This window comes from Heteronotia binoei, chromosome 2 (assembly GCF_032191835.1).
Source record: "Heteronotia binoei isolate CCM8104 ecotype False Entrance Well chromosome 2, APGP_CSIRO_Hbin_v1, whole genome shotgun sequence".
NCBI lineage: Eukaryota > Metazoa > Chordata > Lepidosauria > Squamata > Gekkonidae > Heteronotia > Heteronotia binoei.
The window spans coordinates 128,438,360-128,460,204 of NC_083224.1; the positions used below are offsets into that span (position 1 = coordinate 128,438,360).

The window sequence follows — 21,845 nt, forward strand, 5'->3', positions numbered from 1 at the left end:
CTGGATGAGGTTAGCATATGTAGTCAGATAAGAAACCAATATCCCTGTTAAATCCTGGAGATACTATTCTTCTGAGTGTTGTAATAACTTGCAACTGAGCAATTTCCCTTTCTAGCCTGTTTTTGAAGATCCCATGCAATAAACAGCTACATTGAGGTCACCCACTGAGTGTTCTGAAAAGCTGAAGTGTTCAGGTTTGCCCCCACAGATGGAAGGAAGAGACGGACACAAGGGTTTGGGTAACTAAGGGCCACTTTCTTTATTATTAAATTAACAACAAGGGCTATAAACATAGGCAGCACGGCAGGGTTCAGGGGATGAAATACCCCTCCCCTGCCGCATGACGGGCGAGCCACCCTGCCCCTAGGTATAGCCAAAATGCATGGCTCGTACCTGGCCAGCCTAGCAAAGGTTATGCCCTGGAGTTCCAACCCCCATCCGCATGGCTGAAGGACGGATCAATCCATGCAAACCTGAGGCAGTCCGCTTCATTACTCAACTAGTCCGCACGGCCCAGGAATGATTTAGCTAGACCCCATGCCCCAAAACTGGAGTGCTATTGGTGCTCACCAAGCTGCATAATGGAAGTTAGGCAAAAAACCCAGCCAACCTGAAAGTGACCAGCCTACTTAAACCAGCCACACCCTCGCCAATTCCACAATTCCTTCTACAAGCAGTGTGAGGTAGGCGGAAAACACCACTTCCAACAGCCAAACAGGAAGAGATGAAAAAATTCCTACCCGGTCCCCTATAAATTAAGAGCAACCCACTATCGCCCACAGTGCCTCAAAGGTGAGAGGGTGGGCCAAGCACGAGGCGAAGACTGGGAGGCAGAAGCAGAGACAGCCATTAAGGCGTGCCTGCTCCACCCTCACCTCCCATAATGCCCTGCCCGTTCCTCCTCCTTACAAAGGGACAAAACAGCCCCCAGAGACAAGGCTATGCAGCCTGCCTCCGGTTGGAAGCTGCATTGCCCCCACAGATGGAAGGAAGAGACGGACACAAGGGTTTGGGTAACTAAGAGCCACTTTCTTTATTATTAAATTAACAACAAGGGCTATAAACATAACAGGCAGCATGGCAGGGCCAGGGGATGAAATACCCCTCCCCTGCCGCATGACGAGCGAGCTACCCTGCCCCTAGGTATAGCCAAAATCCATGGCTTGTACCCGGCTGGCCTAGCAAAGGTTATGCCCTGGAGTTCCAACCCCCATCTGCATGGCTGAAGGGCAGATCAATCCATGCAAACCCGAGGCAGTCCGCTTCATCACTCAACTAGTCCGCACAGGCCAGGAATGATTTAGCTAGACCCCGTGCCCCAAAACTGGGGTGCTATTGGTGCTCACCAAGCTGCATAACGGAAGTTAGGCAAAAAACCCAGCCACCGTGAGGCCAAGCCTCTGCTTAGGCAGCTGTGCCCACTAAACACCTAGCACTTCCCGAAGCCCAAGTTTTAAGTCATCCAAAAAAGTGTCGTTTCCCTTATCGGAAAGATGGACACCATCAATCCTGCATAAATCCGTGCAATCAGCACAAATCCCAGGAGGAGGGAGAAAGCGGCCCAACCCCCCCTCAAGGGCTTTTTTAATTTTTAAATTGGCTTTGTGACGAGCTCGCACAATTGCCTGTGGATCCCATGCCCCACGCCATACCTGGTGCAGGATCATGGCCAACCACACAATCAAAACCTGAGGCCAACAACTCCTAATGATTCGGAAATAGGGGTGTGTATTTGGTTCGGCCGAACCGTATATACAGCCGAATCAACACTGATTCGGCTGTATACGGAATTGGGCGTAGCCGATTCCCATTGCCGCCTATTATGCGGCAGCTGAATACGGCTCACCATATACTGCCGAATAGCTATTCGGAAGTATACGGCTGTCAATGGAAAAGGCGGGAAAGTAGCTTCTGCAGCCTCAGTGGAGCTGCTTGCCTTCTTTCCCGCCTTTAGTGGCCTCTTCCCACCTCTCCCATAGCCTCCCTGGGATCGGGGGGGGGGAGGGGGAAGAGGAGCCCCAGCAGCCAATCCAAAGCATGCATTTGCAAAATGCATCGCAAATGCATGCTTTGCAGGGCTGTTGTGTAGCTGATGGCCCAGCCATCAGCTACATTGTTGTTATTTTGATCTTTTGCTTACTTGGGCATCCAAGTAAGCACTATTGTCTGGCCAATCAGAGAGCAGTGCTATTTTTTGAAATTGCTCTCTGTAGGGCCAGAGAACCTTTTTAAGGAGTCTTCCTGGCTGGACTCTTCCATTGCTGTGTTGGTGTATGTGGGTTGGTGTGAGAGATTGTGCTGCTGCTGGCTGGCCCTTGGCTTCAGCTGCTGCCTGCTGCTCTCTCACTCAGCCTTACCAGACTTCCCTGGAGTAGAGAAGACAAGGTAAGTCAGTTTTGGGGTTCTTGTTTTAGTTTTTGTTGGTAAAAGGACTAGAGTCCCTTTACTTGTCCAGATTTGGATGGGTGAGTACTGGGTGGGTAGCCTATTTGGGGTTGGGGTTAGGTTCTGCTGGGGGTGGGGGCCTGGGGTGGGGGGGTTGCTAATTTGCCCATATCTTAATTTAGTGAGAGGACTTTTAAAAATGCAGTGTCCTTTTACTTCTCCTGATTTGGGTGGCTTGGATTTCTTGGGGTTAGGGTGAAGGGGTTTTTTTTTTGGGGGGGGGGGAGTTCCTGTATTGTTAAAAGTTGAATTTTTTACTGTTTTAAAAGTATTCAGTGTTTGATTTGTTGCTGCTGTGTTGTGTTGCTGCTGTGTTACTTTTCTCTTCATGTTATTGGGGGGGGGGTGCTGTTTGGCCTAATTTTCATTGTTTAAAAGGCCACTTTTGTCCCCCTTTTCCTGGTTCTGGTTTTAGGGGTGGGGGTGTTGTTGTTGACTGATTTGGCCTGAGTTTTCTTATTGGTGAAAGGCCACTTTTTAAACACTTGAGTTGCTTGGCCTTTTTTCCTGTTGTCACTTTTCCTGGTTTGGGGGTTGGGGACTGGGGGTGGGGGTGTTGTTGACTGATTTGGCCTGAGTTTTCTTATTGGTGAAAGGCCACTTTTTAAACACTTGAGTTGCTTGGCCTTTTGTGATTCTGCTGGTTTTATTTTGCTTTTTTTTTAAATTACCTCTGGTTGGTGTGGGGGTTGGCGAGGGTGTGTGTGGGCTGGGTCACTTTCTTGTTGTTATAGAGTGATTTTTGGAATCTGAGTGTGCTCTCGGTTTGGCTAGGGACACTAAATAGGCTGCCCCACTAATAAGGGTGTTTTTAGGGATTGTGTTTTTTTGAAATTTAAAACAAAATTAATCCAGTTTAGGGCTTTATCTCCTTTCCAGTTCCAGAGCCAGTTTGGTGTAGTGGTTAAGTGTGTAGACTCTTATCTGGGAGAACCGGGTTTGATTCCCCACTCCTCCACTTGCACCTGCTGGAATGGCCTTGGGTCAGCCATAGCTCTGGCAGAGGTTGTCCTTGAAAGGGCAGCTGCTGTGAGAGCCCTCTCCAGCCCCACCCACCTCACAGGGTGTCTGTTGTGAGGGGAGAAGACATAGGAGATTGTAAGCCGCTCTGAGTCTCTGACTCAGGGAGAAGGGCGGGATATAAATCTGCAATTCTTCTTCTTCTTCTTTCACAATTCAAGTAGGCCAGATAGGGGTGCTTTAAAAAGATTTTAGGTTTCTCATAAAAGGCAGCGTGACTACTAGGCCACATCAGGCTCCCTTTTAAAGAGACTAGGGTTGCAGCAGCGGTGCATCTGGCTTTCAGCCACTGAAAGCCGGTGCATCCTTAGATTTCCATAGGGCAAATCACAGCTCCTCTCACGTTATAGGGGACACCTGATTTCTAGTTTGCAAGGAAATCAGGTTTGTCCCAGGATCTAGTTAGGAGAAGTTTAACTAGGAGGATATAACAAGGATTGCCTTCATCTCAAGGTAGCCTTTTAAAAACTGCAGCCAGGTAGAGGCAGGATCACTTAGTCTCCTAAACTTTACCAGACTACTACCCCAACCCAAAGAACGACGGGTTAGGGACCAAAAAAACAAATAAAGAAGCTTTGGTGGGAGGGTTTTTTAAAAAAAGTCAGGGCACTTGTTGGTTCAGGGTACAGTGCAGTGAGTTAGGTTTGTAAAAAAACCCACTCTCAGTTCAGGTTCTGTGAGACTGGCCAAGGGTGACATGAGTGACAGGCAGCAGAAGAGGGGCCCTGGGGGCAAGGCCAAGGAGAAGACTAGAAGGGTGGAGGGGAGGGGAAAGACCCAGGTCTCCCCCCCACCTGTGCATGGGGCCACTCCACAACCGCTTTCCAGCACTCCGACCTCTGGCCGGAGTGTGATGAAGAAGAAGGCCCGCCTTGGGCCCTTCATCGAGGCTGCTGCTGGGCCGCCTCCAGCAAAGGTGCCACTGGTGCTGGCACTGCGCAGGGGTCTGCTGCTCGGGCAGTCTCTCCTCCAGCTGATGTCGCTCGGCCTCAGCAGCCGGAGGAGGGGCAGCAAGAGCAGCCCTCCTTGGAGATGAGCTTTGGGGACAATTTTCTGTCCAAAACGATCACCCCAAGGAGGGTGCAGAGTGTCGTGCAGGAGCTGGAGGAGAAGCTGGATGAGGAGGACCAGCCCCCTTCTTCGGTTCCTTCAGGCCCCAGCAGTCCTTCAGGGGATGGCCAGGAGGGGAGGCCGCATGGGGTGGAGGGGGAAGAGATGGAGACACACGAGGTGCCTCCATCTCCGCCCACTTCCCCCCAGCAGCCAGCCCCTCCTGCCACCCCGAGACACGATGTGTCTCCCCCGAGCACCTCAAAGGAGGTTGCTCCGGACACCCAACCTGCCAGTCAGTTTGGGCATCCGTTCACCTCTGAAGTATGGAAGCATTCCCAACTTATGGAGGATCAACGTTATGCGCAGTGCAAGCTGTGCAGGGCCTGGATCAGTCGTGGGCGGGACCCTGCCCACCTGACTCCGGGGGGGATGTGGAATCACCTGCGAAAGCACCACCCGGGGGTGCTTCTTAAGGGGGAGAAGCAGGCTGGTGCTGTGTTGTCCAAGCGGACAACAACACCACCCAGCCAGGAGGTCCGTCCCATCGCGACTACCTCCGCTCTCCAAGAGCGTTCCGTGGGAGAACAGGGACGCCAGGCATCTCTGCCTGAGATGTTTGGTAGGGGCACCTCTGTGCCAAGAGGGGGAATCAGGCACAGCAGGAGGGTGATCGCCTGGAACCTTGCCAGGTCGGTCGCCCATGGGCTTCCATTTTCAGTGGTCGAGAATCCTGGGGTGCAGGGGTTGCTGGAGTACCTGGTGCCCAGGTACAAAATTCCTGCTAGAACCACCCTTAGAAAGACCATTGTGCCAGCTGTTTTCAGGGCGACCAGATCTGTGGTGAAGGAGCATTTTTCCCATGCTGCCGGGAGGACTGTTCATTTCACCTCAGATATCTGGACCTCCAAACATGCGTTTGAGGGGTATCTCTCCCTGACTGTGCATTGGTGGCAACCCAGAGAGGTGGGTAGGGGTGGCAGTAGCGACAGGCAGGGTCAGGGCCGCCGAGCCGGCTATCGCTGGGCCTTGCTGCACGCCGAAACAGTCGACGCGCCGCACACGGCGGACACTCTCGGAGCCATCCTCTCACAGCAGTTAGAGGGCTGGGTAGGCAGCATCCCCATTGCCATGGGCTTCGTGGTGACTGATGGTGGCTCAAACATCAAGGCGGCTGTCCAACGTCAGGGCCTAAAACGCCTTCCTTGCGTGGCCCAACTTCTCCACCTCATGGTTAAGGACGCATTGGGACAGACGGAAAGCCAGGATCGTCTGTATCTAGCCACGACCCATGAGTACCGACTTCTGCTCCAGAAGTGTCGGGTACATCACAGGTCACTTCTCACGCAGCAATACGGACTCGTATCGGCTGCGTGAGAAACAGACACTGACAGGCGTGCCAGGGCACCGCCTGATCGGTGACGTCAGCACATGCTGGAACTCCACCTGCGCCATGGTGGAGCAGAGAGCAGCCCTGGATGCCTTTGTCTCTGAGACGAGGGTCTTTTGGGATGAGAACCGTCTCACCCAAGAGGATTGGGTGGTCATTTCTCAGACTGTGGAGGTTATTGGGCCCTTCAAGACCTACACAGAAATGCTCTCGTCTGACACGGCGAGCATCGCACTGGTTGTCCCCATGATCCAGATGGCCCGTGAGGACCAGGCCTCGTTTCTAGTGCCAGCTCAAGGCCGTGCAGACATTCGTCCAGTGGTGCACGCCCTGGTTGTTAGGCTGCAGGAAGGGCTTGAGGCCCGCTTTCAGACTTTCACCCAGGATAAGGTCTACATGATGGCGACCATGTTAGACCTGCGTCTTAAGGACACAGTTGCCGAGCGGGCTAACGAGCTCGATCGCTGGCTAGATGAGCTCTCCCAGAAGGTCGAGCGTTCCAGAGTCGGGGGGGCCCAGTGACGGTAGTTGAGGAGGAGGGGGGTGGAAGCAGCTCATCTGCGACTTCCACTGCTGTTGTTCATCCCCAGCCTCCCCAGCTACGCAGTGTTTCCCACCAGACTCACGCCACGAGGAGTGCTGAGGTGACATTCATCGGGCGGGTCGTTGGCCCCTCTAGGAGCGGTAGGGCACCAAGAGCGGAGACGGGTGCTGTGATGGTGAGGGACTATCTTTTTGAGCCCCTTGAACCGCAGGAAGCGTCTCCTTTGGACTACTGGGTCACGAAGGAGGGGGTCTGGCCGGCCCTCTCCTCCGTGGCCAAGGCGTTCCTCTCCTACCCACCAATGAGCGTGCAGAGCGAGCGCGTCTTTTCACATATGGGCGACATTGTCTGCCCACATCACAATCGCCTGCAACCCTGGACAGTTGAGCAGTTGGTCTTCCTGGAGGTCAACTTGCCAATGTTCAGCTCCTCGGACATGGACTTTGAGAGTGAATGAAGTGAGCACCTACTTGTGCCTGCATCCTCTCTTGGCCCGTGCTTGGAAGGTGGTTGTAAAACGCTCCTCCAATAAAATTGTCTAGAGTCCAAAGACACCCCAAAAACTCACTCACAAATTGATTGGCAGTGCATCCCCCCTCCCCTTATCCCTCCCCAAACCAAAAGTGAATGCTGGTTTAAAAACTGCAAAGCGATCCAAATTTCTCCAGTCCTCCATCCACACATGCCTAATAATACTGAAAGGGCCATTGCAGCCCCCAACTGTAACCGACAGCACCCACAGGCCCAGCCAGGATAACCCACCCAGTTTTTTTTTCAGGGGCAGGAGGAAGAAAGAAGGAGGTGCCAGTGATGATGACAGGCAGCCAGCAGCCATACCAATGCTGAGGTCCCTCTAATGGGACAGTGATGCTGGTGTGTTACTGCTGAGCTGAGAGAGAAGGAATGGTTGCCTTCCTCTCACATAATCTGAGGCCCTCCCAGTGATCTTCCTCATTTGGGGTGCAATTCTGGCTCGCCTCCTCGTGGTGCACCCTGAGTAACACGAAAGAACCGGGACCAGCCAACCATCCATCACTCAAGGTAAGTCAAAATGCTTCTTGCTTTGTGTCAGATACAAAATGATGTGGTGCTAGGTGTGGTGGTCCACCACTTCTCTTGTTTGAGACTAGAGTTGTGTTGTTTGGGGCAGGGAAGCTGGCACCTGGGTGAGAGACCCAGAGTCAGCAGGCTTGTTGTGGTTGGCCAGCTCTCCCCGTGTTGTTTGGGGCAGGGCTGGAGAGCTGGCATCTGTAGATTGTGTGTTCTGTGGCAGGGAAGCTGGCACCTGGGTGAGAGACCCAGAGCCAGCAGGCTTGTTGTGGTTGGCCAGCTCTCCCCGTGTTGTTTGGGGCAGGGCTGGGGAGCTGGCATCTGTAGATTGTGTGTTCTGTGGCAGGGAAGCTGGCACCTGGGTGAGAGACCCAGAGCCAGCAGGCTTGTTGTGGTTGGCCAGCTCTCCCCGTGTTGTTTGGGGCAGGGCTGGAGAGCTGGCATCTGTAGATTGTGTGTTCTGTGGCAGGGAAGCTGGCACCTGGGTGAGAGACCCAGAACCAGCAGGCTTGTTGTGGTTGGCCAGCTCTCCCCGTGTTGTTTGGGGCAGGACTGGAGAGCTGGTATCTGGGTTTGCTGCAGCCAGATTGTGTTTTGTGAGGCAGTGACATTGGCAACTGGGTTTACATTGGTTCCAGGCCTGCGGGGTTTATAGAGTAGATAGAGGGATGTAGTGCATTTGGGTCCTATAGAGATTCTCTGGTGTGAAGTTAGATTTGGCTTTGGGTGCCCCAGGAATTGGACCCCCTGGTCCAATTTTTTTTTGGCCTTGTGGGTTTTGTGTGGGACAGTGCCCTGAAGCTGCACAGCAGTTTGGGGGGCTCTCCTCAAAACCTCCTGCTCCCCAGAGCCACTTTTCCCACGACAATTACAGTGAGGAAGTGGCTCTAATTGGTTTTTTCTCACCATTGGGAGCATTGTTCCTTTTGGGGTGCCCACAGATGGGTGCCGTCTTTTGCGGTCAGAGGGGTTGCATGCTGGGGAGTCCCCTGAAGCTGCCCTGCAGTTTTGGGGGCTCTTCCTCAAACTCCCTGCCCCCCAGTAGCCTCTAATTATGCCCTATATTGCCATTAATTTCAATGGCCCACAGGGTATAATGATGGAATAGGGGCACCCTCTTTGGGTGCCCCTGGAATGGGATCCCCTGGCCCAATCTTTTTGGGACTTGGGGGAGTTGGAGGGGAGAGTCCCCTGCAGGTCCCTTGCAAATTTAGGGGCTCTCCCTCAAACCCCCTCCCCTCCAGGCGGCTTCAAATATACCCTATTTGCCATTGATTTCAATGGCCCATAGGGTATAATAGGGCCGTATATTCAGAAATAGCCGCGCATCTACCGTATATGCGGCTATTCCGAATGCGGTATTCAGCAGTATACGGGGATTCCGATTTTTCCCCCCGTATACTTCCGAATTCGTGTAATGCCGATTTTTTTTTTTTTTTTTTTTTGCACATCCCTATTCGGAAGTCATCCCTGGCCTGCAGCACAAAGACTTTACCCTTGAGCAAGCCTAGATAATTTCCTCCCAAATGTATTACCACAACATGTGGTGGCAAAACATGAACGTTTTCAAAAAGCAAGGACAACAGGCCCAACCAGCGGAGACCCCGCCGTCCACGCCACTCTATGGTAGCCCATTTGCTGAGCCCCAGCTGTGACCCGGCCGAAGTCCTCCTGGCCCTATGGGCAGCCCAGAACATGAAGCTGTGCCCGCATATGAGGACGTGTCGTCTCTCTCCGCGGACAACAGCACCTGAGAAAAGAAGAAAACAGTGAATAACCATACCCGCAATAACCTGATGCCAGTTACTGCAGCACCAGAGGGCGGACATAGCCTTTATAGGCTGAGGAACACCACCTACCAAGCTTCTGAATGGACGGTGGGGAATTCCCCAGAGCTGTCACCGTAGAAGCCGCCCCTATGTGGAAAGAATGAGTGCCAAACTTAACCCCCGCCAGGCCAAGCCTGACGAGAGCTTTGGCAGTCAGAGACCAAAACTGATACTTCATCAGGGGACTACCGTCCCCATGCGGAACAACAGACCAGCCCCAGAACCGCGGGCAGCCAGATAGCGCATTAAAGCCGCTTCAGGACACAGTTTCCCCTCGGAACAGGCACCCAAACTAATAGTGTTCCCCCACTGCAACTGGTCAGTCTTAGAACGACGTACTGTGATATATGCTGCTCCATCAGCAATGAGAATGTCTTGGGCCAATAAATCCCTTCCAGAAACATCCCCTCTGGACTGAGCTACCAACTCACTCACCAGGAGAGCCCCAAAACATGCCACCAGGGAGGCAGCATGAAAGAGAAGTGTTTTGTACTCCAAGTGACACACCTAGCCCCAGACTGACTGTAAACCCCTAAGAATTATGGGTGAGATTGGCTGCCTTGCATCTGACCTAACCCCGGCCTCTCTGGCCCACCCTTCGAGCATCTTACGAATGCAGAAATCACTAGTTAGTTTCTGTAACCCCATGGCTTTACTGGCAAAAGTCAAAGCAGACAACTGACCCCAAATGGATTGAACTCCCAGGCCCCTGCGCTGCAATGATATGCAATAGTGGAGTAAATGCTCCACTGGAAGAGGCCATTCCATGCTATAACCTATGGTGCTCCTAAAATTCTCAAACTGGTTTACTGAACTTGTGCATGATTTTCTAGTGCTAGGAGCAATAACGATACTTATCGCTCTGCCAGCCTCGACCCACCAATCATCCAAATCTCCAGGGGCATCCTTGTAGGAAGAAGATCTGCATCTGGGGCAAGCTGACGAAACCTCTGCACCTGTTTGCAAGAGAGAGTGTCAGCCACCCCATTATCCACCCCAGGCACAGGCCTGGCAAAAATTAAAATATTCCGCCACAGGCATTGCAGTGTGAAAGCCCGAACTAACCTCATAACCCTGGGTGATTTAGAAGTGAGGGAATTGATGACATGCACCACAGCTAAATTGTCACACCAAAAGTGGACTGTGTGATCCAACAACTCATTTCCCCACAACCAAACGGCCACCAAGATCAAGAAGAACTCTAAGAAGGTCAAGTCCCTGGTCTACCCGGCATCTACCCATTCCATAGTCCAGTCCTCTGCACATCAGTGTCCACGAAAATAGACGCCAAACCCCAAGGACCCTGCAGCATCGGATGTAATTTGAAGCTCGGCTTCCAATCTCAAATCCTCCCTCCAAAAAAAGATACCATTAAATGAGGTCGAAAACTCTTGCCACAAGAAAAGGTCCTCCCGTATGCATCCAGAAATCCTAATTCTATGATGCGGCTGGCGTAGACCACACAGCCTCCTCAAGAAAGGACGACCAGGAGTGACCACCTTACAAGCAAAGTTTAGGTGTCCTACTAACTGCTGCAGCTTCCCTATCATCAAGGTCCTCCTTATAATTTTTCTCCAGCTTCCTGTAGAGCAGAGAAAAAAAGGTCCACAAATTCACCCTTTAATATTTTATCCTTGGTGGCTGACAACAAGTGATCCCCTAAGGGAAGAGCCAGATCACCAAAAGGTAAGGCCTTAGCAGGCACCGAAGAATATGATGGGCCCTAAGGATAACGGAAACCCCAGCCTCCACAAGGGGCCGAGGATAGTCCAAGAAACTGGCCAGGCAGGCCACCCCAAGACGCTAGAGGGTTAGCCAAATTAAAACCCCAAGCCCAAGGCTGAGGATTAGTAAACGCTGCAGACTGGTTACTGGCCACAAGCCCAAATGTATCTGACTGCCCTCACGGCCAAGCTATATTAGTGCATTGTACAGACTCACCCCAACCAAACTGCACACCTTGCCAGGCATCCACATCAGGAACTTCCACCGGAAGAGGTGACATTCCATCCGTCTCAACAGGGCTCTCAAGAGAAGACAAGCAGTTAAGAATCTCTTTTTGCAACCGTTTCCTATCAGCAGCCTTGACAGCTTTGGATGAAATGCCTTTCTTACCCCCAACCTCTGTGATATGGGGCTTGCCACTAGAACCCTCCAAAGCAGCCAACCTAGCTAATACAGACTGCTCAAAGGAGTCATCCTCATCATCAGACAACATAGGCTGAGGCACCGGGTGCTTATAAGAAACTGGCCAGCGAGGCTGGGATTTTGGTGCAGGGCTCTTGCCCTTTGATTTTCCTTGCCCCTTAGGCATGGCTAGCAAACCCAATATCTAGCCTGTAAAAAACGGGAGGAGGGGGGCTCTAAGCAGAGAAAACAAAAAATGGCCGCCGCTCTGCCTAGCAACAGGGAAGTAATAGGCAGAGAAAATGGCCACCGCCTCGCCCAGCAACAGGGGAGTAATAAGCAGGGAAAATGGCCACCGCCCCGCCCAGCAACAGTGCAGACCACAATCAGGACAGGGGGAATGAAGAGGGCCCGAAGCTAGACCCTCTAAATGGCCAAGACAGCTGGCCCACAAAAAGAAAACATTGGTGGGGAGCGAGGGGCCGAAGAACCCAAGCTGCAGTGCCCACCTCCAACCTCAGACCTACCCCCAATATTTCCAGCTACAAAGGGAGAACAACCCCCGGGAAAAGGCAGAGAAAAAAAAACACTGGCTGAGCTAAAAAAACCCAGCCAGCAGCAAACCACCATGCCAAAAAGCGCTCCCACCGCCTCCACGCTGCCAAAAACCAGGTGATAACCATCCCTCGACACTGAAAAGCGGCTGTGGCCACCAGGAAACCACCGCCACTGAACTACAGCCCCTTCTTCTGAAGCTCAGCTGAGGGATCGCTGCCACTGCTCACTGCAGCATGAAAACCAACGCGCCAAAAGGCCCCATGCCGGGCAGGACAGGAGGAGCTCGTCCAAGCTCTCCGCTCACCGAGCACGAGGCGAAGACTGAGAGGCAGAAGCGGAGACAGCCATTAAGGCATGCCTGCTCCGCCCTCACCTCCCATAATGCCCTGCCCGCACCTCCTCCTTACGAAGGGGCAAAACGGCCCCCGGAGACAAGGCTGTGCAGCCTGCCTCCGGTTGGGAGCTGCATTCTCAGTCTTATGATTCTTGATGTCAGATTTGTGTCCACTTCTTAAGCAGGGCTTTTGGCACACAGCAAATACTTTGTCTACTAGCACAGCTGAAGCACTGGTTAAGAGACTGGTAAGTGAAGGTAAGCAGCTTCAGCCCAACGTCATCAGAGGCCAATTGAAAAGCATCCAACCACCAGTAGTGAGTGGCCTTTTGGCTGTGGTTTGGAAACCCCTGGAGTGGAGGCAGGGCAGAGGCTGGGTAATACATGGTGGTAATGAGGCAGCAGCAGTGGGGCTGGCTTGTCAGCAGTTTCTTCTCCACAACTGGGATAGTGGTAAGCTTGGCTGGCAGCAGCAGCAATGCTTGGAAGGTCATTGATCTTCCTTCCCTCTAGCTTCTACTGGGCCTATCTGTTTTATAGTAATGGATAAGCAGGAATTTCAATGATCTGCCCATTTTATAATAGTGGATCAGCAGGAATTTCAGCAGTGGAGAGTAGCAGTGAATCATGGACCAGTTTTGCAGTCCCAGTTGCAAGATCTTAATTTCTGTAAAAGTAGATGTGGTCTGTTCCTTCTTATAATCAATATGTATTTGCCCCTAAACTGGTTATATGCTTGTATGTTTTGTGATGGATTCACTAATTATCCTAGGAACTTACAGCCTCAATCTTCTCCATCTGTAAAATGGGAATAATGTTTTATAGAATTTCTTTTAAATGTTTACTTGTGTAATATCATTTTGAACATATACTTATTAGGTACAGTACTTGAGATGTAGCCCATAATCAGTCTCACTTACTTATCTGCTGTACATATAATTTTAATTTTTGTTTTATGTTTGTGACTTAGTGTAAACTAGCTCACAGTTTTTTAGCCTCCGGCTCACAGATTTTTGTCTTAGTTCAGGAAATATGGCCCCAGAGCAAACTAATTTATCTAGTAGCTCACAATATAGAATTTTTGCTCACAAGACTCCATAGCTTAGAGTGAGTATTGGATACGTAGATGGTATTGCCTGGTAGCAGGGAATTTATAAGCATACCGTAAATAAATACATTTATAGACAGGGCCCTCAGGCCCTTTAACAATTGCTGCATCTGCCCTTGACCTACCAATCTCCTTCTTTAGGGACTGCCTTTGTTCAGGGACCAGAATTCACTTTTACAGGTAGACTGTATCCAGCTTTCAATTTGAAAAATATCTGAGAGAGAAGAAACTAAGGCACTAACTGCACATCACACACTAATATGTGTAACGGTTCTTTATGAGAGTGTTTTACAAAGCCAGACTACTGCAGGGCAGGGAGACTTTAGATTACAAAGCAGCTTCATAAGAGGGGTCTTTATATGGCAAACCATTTTCATTACAAATCCCACTTAAAAGATCATATTGTAAGTATAGTATATAGCATATTGTTTGCCACTAAATAAGCTAGGGACCAACGGAAGAATTTTTGTAACTGGTTTAGAAATCAAAGGTAATGCATCTCCCTTACGAATCCCTTCTCTGTTATGCCCCTATGCAACTACAGGTTCACTCCTCACAAAGAAGAGACCGAGGGGGCAGGGGACTAAATTCTGCAACACCCACTCTTCCTAATTAAGAAAATTCCAAGTAGAATAGAGATGTGCTGTGTTCTAGAGGTCTGGAGACAAAAGAAGCCAAAGAATGATTTGTGCACAGAAAAGAGAAATTAAGGTCGGTGACAACTCAGTTGGAGAGTGGAGTTCAGTGTGCCCACCAGTGAAATACAAATAGTATTGAGTCAACTTTACCAGTGAATGGTAGAGTTCACAGAAGGGTGATTTTGCAATAAGAAAGCCATGCAAGCATTGCAGGCCTTCAGTATAAGGATCAAAACAAATGAGCTCCCATCATCTTTTAAAACAAAATTAAATTCTAATTAGGCATGAACAATGTGTTTCACCCTTCATACTGCCCATAGTGCCAAGAAGGTACCCCCCCCCTCCGTGTTGTTAGGGCCATTTAAAGTAGGGGGGAGGACACAAGCAAGGGACAGGCAGCTATCTTTTTTCTCTTTAGATGGCTAAAAGCAGCACAACAAATCTAATTTCTTCTAGACAGTCTATTTGCATCTATTTATTTATAAGACGTTACAACATATTAAATACATGGCGCAGAATTTGCTCATATAAAGTGTCTCAATAATCACCATGTCTGGGGATACACAATCAGTGTGTACAAATTCACATACATCTAGTACCATACATTTGTCAATTTATACAATCTATAAACATTGACAAACCCAGTTCCAGTTCACGGTGGAAGGATAAAATCAGTTCTCCTTTCATCAGATGGCCTGTATCCAAATCAGGACCTGACATGGCAGTAATTCAGCTATAAAAGATGCTGGAGATTTCTCTGTTTTGACCTCCATTTTTGTACAGACATCTGTTTGGAGTGCTTCAGAGAGCAGGTATCAAACCCCAGGACACGAGATTAAATTTGGTGGCCTTGGGGCCTTTCCATTTCTATAGTATTATGACTGACACATAGTTTCTCCTGGGACTAGTTTTTCTCCTTTTGTTTGTCTAGATTATATTCCCCACCCACCCCCGCTTCCTTGCAAGCCACTTTGAATCCCCAGTGGAGGTTCCCCTGCATGTAGAATGCTGGTATGCCAAAAAGAACCTATGACCCTTCTTCTCTATATCCTTGGTATCTATGCTCCAGGATTTTTTTAAAAAACCCCAAAACAATGATGTATATTCCAGCCCCCCAAAATCCTGAAACAGAACAGTTCCAGGACATTTTTCTTGAATATTTTCACCTTTGTCCAGCACCATTCAGTACTAATAAGACCTTAACTTGCATTTAGTGCCAATGACTCTATCCATTGGCTAATTCCAAAACAACATTTCCCCTCTATTCAAGTATCTGTGTATGAACAGACATTTCAGAAAGTGAATGTATGATCAGAAATAAATCCACCTACTTGTGGAGGTTTCCTGAAAAACCCTCATGGATTTTGTACACTGAGACTAACATTTTTATCTGTATTTTCCACTACTGCATGGATCCTCAGTGGAACTAACCCTAATGCAGTGCAGATAAATTCAAGCTGTGACGTCGATTATCAAAGAATAATGTCTAATGGGAATGAGCCGTTCAGATATTAACTCTTGATCCAATGAGTTTTTAGTCACTTAATTGACTTTTATCTGGGAGAAAACCTTAAATACTGTACTGAATTTATCATACAATCAGTTATGGGAAGAAATCTCATATTTTCCCTTTTGTACTGAAGTTGCAAGGTGGCAGTAAGGTACTGCTAATGCCATTTTATCAACGAAACGCAAGGTCCTCTGTTGCCATTAGGTGAGTGCCTATCCTAGGCTCCACTTTGAAGACTCCCCAAGGTTCCCAACACAATTTTGTTTGACATTTAGTTAAAGACCACCTTTATGATATAACTGATTTTTCTACTCCCTGGGTGGTCACTTAAAAAGGTTTAATTGTTGCTCTTTTAAAGGTCACTATTAGTAATTCTTTCAAGTCTTTCTCTATAAAGCAAAGTGCTGATTAGCATTACTTTCAGGCATACTAGGTTGTAGTTCTCCCACCTACAAACTACATCTGGTTCATCTAAAAACCTCCAAACACCTGAATCAGCTGCTTAGCAATAGCCAGTCCTGTGCCTTAACATGGTAGAGATGAATGCAAAGGTAATTTGATAACTGTGGTAATAGTAATAAATACAATATTGAAGTGCACAAAGTCATAGAGCGACATAAACAACAAAGAAAAGTCACTGTCCTTAGAAATATCAAAGGAGATTACACAAACACAGATGTTAGCAAGGAGGCAAAAAAAAATGGTAATGGAGAGGAATGAGTAACAGAATTAGTGTGAAAACTCATCATTACATGAACTTATGTTTCATTGTAATTTAGAGTGAAAATTTAGAAAATAACAAGCCATTTCAGCTGTATCTTTTCTAAACAAAAGTCAATAAGCCAGGGGTCATCATCTGCAGAGTCTGAACCTGCAGAACCTAGTGATGATGATGAGGAACAGCAATGACACCGTTACTCTTTCATCCTCCCTTCTGTCATATCCTCCTGTCCTCTGTCTTCCACTCTCTATTCCAGGGGTGGCCAAACCTGCTTAACATGAGAGCCACATACAATAAACATCAGATGTGAACAAATATCACATGTTTTTTGTTAAAACTCTTAATACTCTCTTTTCACAGAAAGATAAAATACATATATATGCACTTTACAATACGACCATGCTAGAATGAGACTTTTTAAAAAACAAAAGCTGGGAATAATAGTCCCCATAAGGCAAGTTAGGGAATTAATTTTTGGGACCAGTGGGAGAAGGAAACATGTACCATATAAATCACTGACCACCATTTGCATAATTATGCATCTCTCTTTGCCTTGACACCAAGGTTGGTAGATACAACTCCTACAAGAGCTATGAAACTAAGGGGAAACCCTGCACTGCCCTCTTTAATTCCATCCCTCCTTCCAATAGGACAGCCTAATGGGAGGGAGGCACCTGAGAAAAGGTGCAAAGTGTTATCACAGGTGAACCAAGGGACACCACAACTTCATTGCTGCTTCTGCAGCTGCCCAGGATCTGGCGGGAGACTATTAACCCACTTACTTCTAAAGCCCAGCACCTGAGGGAGATGCAGTCATTCCCCCATGCTCAGCAGATCTACCAACCTCTCAGAAGACAATGGTGCTCAACTGGTCAGTCAATTCCTTCTCAACTTCAGCTATGAGAGTGTTACGGAACAGCCATAGCTGTCTGAGAAGAACCCAGCCTACAGGCAGAAGGGAAGGGTTGAGGGAATTAACCAGGGGTCCTGTAGCTAACCAGGGGTCTGTGGAGCCCAGCCCTTTTACATGTGAGGCGTCCACACACCCCATCCCCTTATCCTCATTCTAGGGCTACCCCTTCATCTCCCCCTCCTGCATTATTTAAATTTTGTAGGAGGAGTGTCCAGGAGCAGTCACTGCCCTTCTTGCACCATTTAAACAGTCTGCCGATTTGCTCCTGCATGTCCCTCCCTGTGCAATTTAAAGTATGCAGGACTCTCCAGTTTCTTGCTCTCACCCCCATGGCCCCTAGCTTGAGGACTGGAAATAACAGGGATTTTTTTTTTTACAATCCAAGTAATGGAGGGAGTTAAAAGGAAGAGGCTTCATATTAACATTTGTATGCCTTCCCTGATTCCCCAGGATTCAACACACTGGTTTGCAGCTGACACCTATGACAATCCTCCTGGTCCTCCTTCTTGAGCACTTATGCCCTCTACTCCCATCTCAAAGTCCTGTGCAACAAGGGAATGCCATGTTATTTTTGGCAACATGGTAAGACTGCATGACCATTGTCACAGCTATTGGCCAGATATGCACTTTAATAAACTCATCCTGCCACCTCTTTTCTGGCTGTCAGCCCTGCTCTTTGTACTCTTGCACAGGTAAGCAAGGCAAGAAAAGGCAACTAATAAAGGAGAATTGTTCTATGTATTTGCATATGTGTGTGGGAGGGGAATGTACAAGGAAAGGGGGCACTGTAGCTGTCTTGCCCAGGGCCCGCAAATTTGGAGCTGGTATACAAAGTAAACTCATATTGTAGTCTGATTTTCTGGGTTCGTGTTTCTATGTGTGTGTTAAGTGCTGTGAAGTCACTTCCAACTTAACCCTACAAATGAAGTCACTTCCAACACATCCTGTCATCAACAGCCTTGCTCAGGACTAAGGGTTGTGGCTTCCTTCATTAAGTCAATCCATCTTGTGTTGGATCTTCTTCTTTTCCTGCTGCCTTCAACTTTTCTTTGCATTATTGTCTTTTCCAGTGAGTCTTGTCTGCTGATAATGTGACTAAAGTATGACAGCCTCAGATTAGTAATTTTAGCTTCTAAGGAGAAGAGAGTTCAGGCTTGTATTTATAACCCCCTTTGTCTTTCTGGCAGTCCACGGTATCTGTAAAACTCTTCTTCAGCACTGCATTTCGTTGGAATCCACTTTCTTCCTGTCAGCTTTTTTCATTGTCTACCTTTTACACCCATATATAGCAAAGGGGAATACCATGGTATGCATTATCTTGATCTTGGTCACCAGCAATACATTCTTACACTTAAGGATCTTTTTAGCTCCAACATGGCACCTTTCTCAGTGTCAGTCTCTTTTTGATTTCCTGGTTGCAGATCACTCTTTTTCATAGGAAAATTTTGAAATCCAAATCCAAATGTTGTGTTGAAAACCTTTTTAATTACATAAAGAATCCAAAGCCAGTGGCTACTTTTAGTCTATTGACCTGATTCACCATCAATATACATTTAGTATGATTCAATTATTAACTTTAATTAAGTTCCAAAGAATATTTTAAACTCCTAGGCACCAGCATTATATTTCTTTCTAGTAATCTGATCCTTAAAATTTTGCCAGACTTGTTTCCAAACACAACAACAAAAGTTCTATGAAAGCAGAACAACATGGTTGAACTTACCTGATGGAGAGATGTGTCTCCAAGAAATGGAAGGGTCTGGTTTCCCTGATGCCAAGCAAGCAAGTGTGACATTGCTTCCTTCATTCACCACAATGTCACTTGAGATATGAAATATCTTTGGAGAAACTGAAATAAAGCAATAAGAAAGGGTTAAAGTGTTTTCCCTAATCTCACAAACACTTTAGTTTGATTATCTCAGACATAGCTAATATTGAACAATAGCTGTATGACTGTGACTTGGATCCAGCCTAATAAATCCATGGCAGCTAAAACTTCTGCCCTCAGATTGCAGTTTTGCCTCCCTTTTCAGGGAGCATTATGAGCAGCAATAAAAGTGCAGAGCTGAAAAAATCATGCACAATGGACAGAAGTCTTTGTGTCACTGTAAACATTAGTCTGAAATCTATCACATTAGTCTGAATCTGCCATCCCAAAAACCATTTCCAGATTAATCTCAAACAGCCACCCCAGTTCTCTAATCATATTCATTGTGAGTTTATATGAGCAATGCCACTATGAAGTAAGAATTTCCGTAAGAATTCTTATGGTAGCTTTACTATAGAAATAAAGTGATTGTTATTTACAGCATCCTGTTTGTACTTGAACCCCATTCTTAATGAACATTAAAAAATTAAATAATATATTTTATATAAATAATATATTTTGTAACTGTATTTTTGCTATTCTTACACAGTAAAAATCCAGTTGCAAACACCTTATTTAATGTGTTTGTGTAACTGACTGGCTTACTTTTTGTAGAGTCCCCACAAAACAACCCATAAGAAGGTAATCAAACAGGAGAAATAATTGATATGGTACATTTTTATCCTGCCCTTATCCTCCAAGGAGTTCAGAGCAGTACACATGGTTTCTTCCCTCCATTTTGTCCTCACAAATAACTCATGCCACACAGTGGCATCATCGACAAGAAATATAGTGAGTTTAGCATTTAGACCAGGCCTTAGTCAGCTGCTCTACACCACATTGGTTACTTCTTGAGCCAGAAGGCTACTTCTGTATCCCTGCTAATTTATTGGATTTAAATCTGTTAATATCTTGCCTTCATATTATTTAGGACAGCTTTTAATACCTAGGGTAATAATCAAAATAAAAACACAACTGCCACAATATACAAAATAGGCAATAAATCACAGATCAAATCTGGTGAGTTATAAAGAGCAAAAAACAAAATAGTGTCATACCAAAATGTAAGCATAAACACAGACAATTAACAAAATTCAAAGACACCCAAGAGTAAACACATCTTTAAATTATTCTGAAAGACAAAAAAAAAGAGACAGGACCAGCTGTGCTGCCAGGAAATGGAATTCCACTATCTGGAGGGCAACATTTGAAAAAGCCATCTAATGAGTGCTTGGAAATTTCACCTCTGATAACACGGTTTCTTGGAGCATGCACCACCTGCTGATTTCAAGCCTAGAGAAGAGTCATAGGAACAGAAGAGGCACTCTCTTTCAGGTACTTCAGTCCCAGGCAATTAAGAGTTTTAAAGGGCAAAACCAGCTTGTACAAAAAAATTTTTGTGAATTAAACAGTTGATACAGCACTACCCTTTTATGTTTCTCAGGACAGGTTTCAGTTAGGCCTCTATATTTTGTGCCAGTTAAGAACATAAGAACATAAGAACATAAGAGAAGCCATGTTGGATCAGGCCAACGGCCCATCAAGTCCAACACTCTGTGTCACACAGTGGCAAAAAATGTTATATACACACATACACTGTGGCTAATAGCCACTGATGGACCTGTGCTCCATACACTGTGGCTAATAGCCACTGATGGACCTGTGCTCCATACACTGTGGCTAATAGCCACTGATGGACCTGTGCTCCATATTTTTATCTAAACCCCTCTTGAAGGTGGCTATACTTGTGGCCGCCACCACCTCCTGTGGCAGTGAATTCCACATGTTAATCACCCTTTGGGTGAAGAAGTACTTCCTTTTATCCGTCTTAACCTGTCTGCTCAGCAATTTCATCGAATGCCCACGAGTTCTTGTATTGTGAGAAAGGGAGAAAAGTACTTCTTTCTCTACTTTCTCCATTCCATGCATTATCTTGTAAACCTCTATCATGTCACCCCGCAGTCGACGTTTCTCCAAGCTAAAGAGTCCCAAGCGTTTCAACCTTTCTTCATAGGGAAAGTGCTCCAGCCCTTTAATCATTCTAGTTGGCCTTCTCTGCACCTTCTCTAAAGCTATAATATCCTTTTTGAGGTGCGGCGACCAGAACTGCACACAGTACTCCAAATGAGACCGCACCATCGATTTATACAGGGGCATTATGATACTGGCTGATTTGTTTTCAATTCCCTTCCTAATAATTCCCAGCATGGCATTGGCCTTTTTTATTGCAAACGCACACTGTCTTGACACTTTCAGTGAGTTATCTATCATGACCCCAAGATCTCTCTCTTGATCAGTCTCTGCCAGTTCACACCCCATCAACTTGTATTTGTAGCTGGGATTCTTAGCCCCAATGTGCATTACTTTGCACTTGGCCACATTGAACCGCATCTGCCACGTTGACGCCCACTCACCCAGCCTCAACAGATCCCTTTGGAGTTCCTCACAATCCTCTCTGGTTCTCACCACCCTGAACAATTTAGTGTCATCCGCAAACTTGGCCACTTCACTGCTCACTCCGAACTCTAAATCATTTATGAACAAGTTAAAAAGCATGGGACCCAGTACCGAGCCCTGCGGCACCCCACTGCTTACCGTCCTCCACTGCGAAGACTGCCCATTTATACTCACTCTCTGCTTCCTATTACTCAGCCAGTTTTTGATCCACAAGAGGACCTGTCCTTTTACTCCATGATTCTCAAGCTTTCTAAGGAGCCTTTGATGAGGAACTTTATCAAAAG

General features: G+C 47.4%; 1 protein-coding gene across 2 annotated transcripts in view; it reads right to left on the minus strand.

The window, feature by feature from the left end:
• NEGR1 (neuronal growth regulator 1) overlaps nt 1-21,845 on the minus strand; it is a 1,157,771-nt gene that overhangs the window by 383,653 nt on the left and 752,273 nt on the right. For both annotated transcript variants that reach the window (XM_060232019.1, XM_060232021.1), the window contains exon 3: nt 18,961-19,086. In XM_060232019.1, coding sequence (XP_060088002.1) covers nt 18,961-19,086 — 126 coding nt within the window. The remainder of the gene's footprint in view (nt 1-18,960; nt 19,087-21,845) is intronic.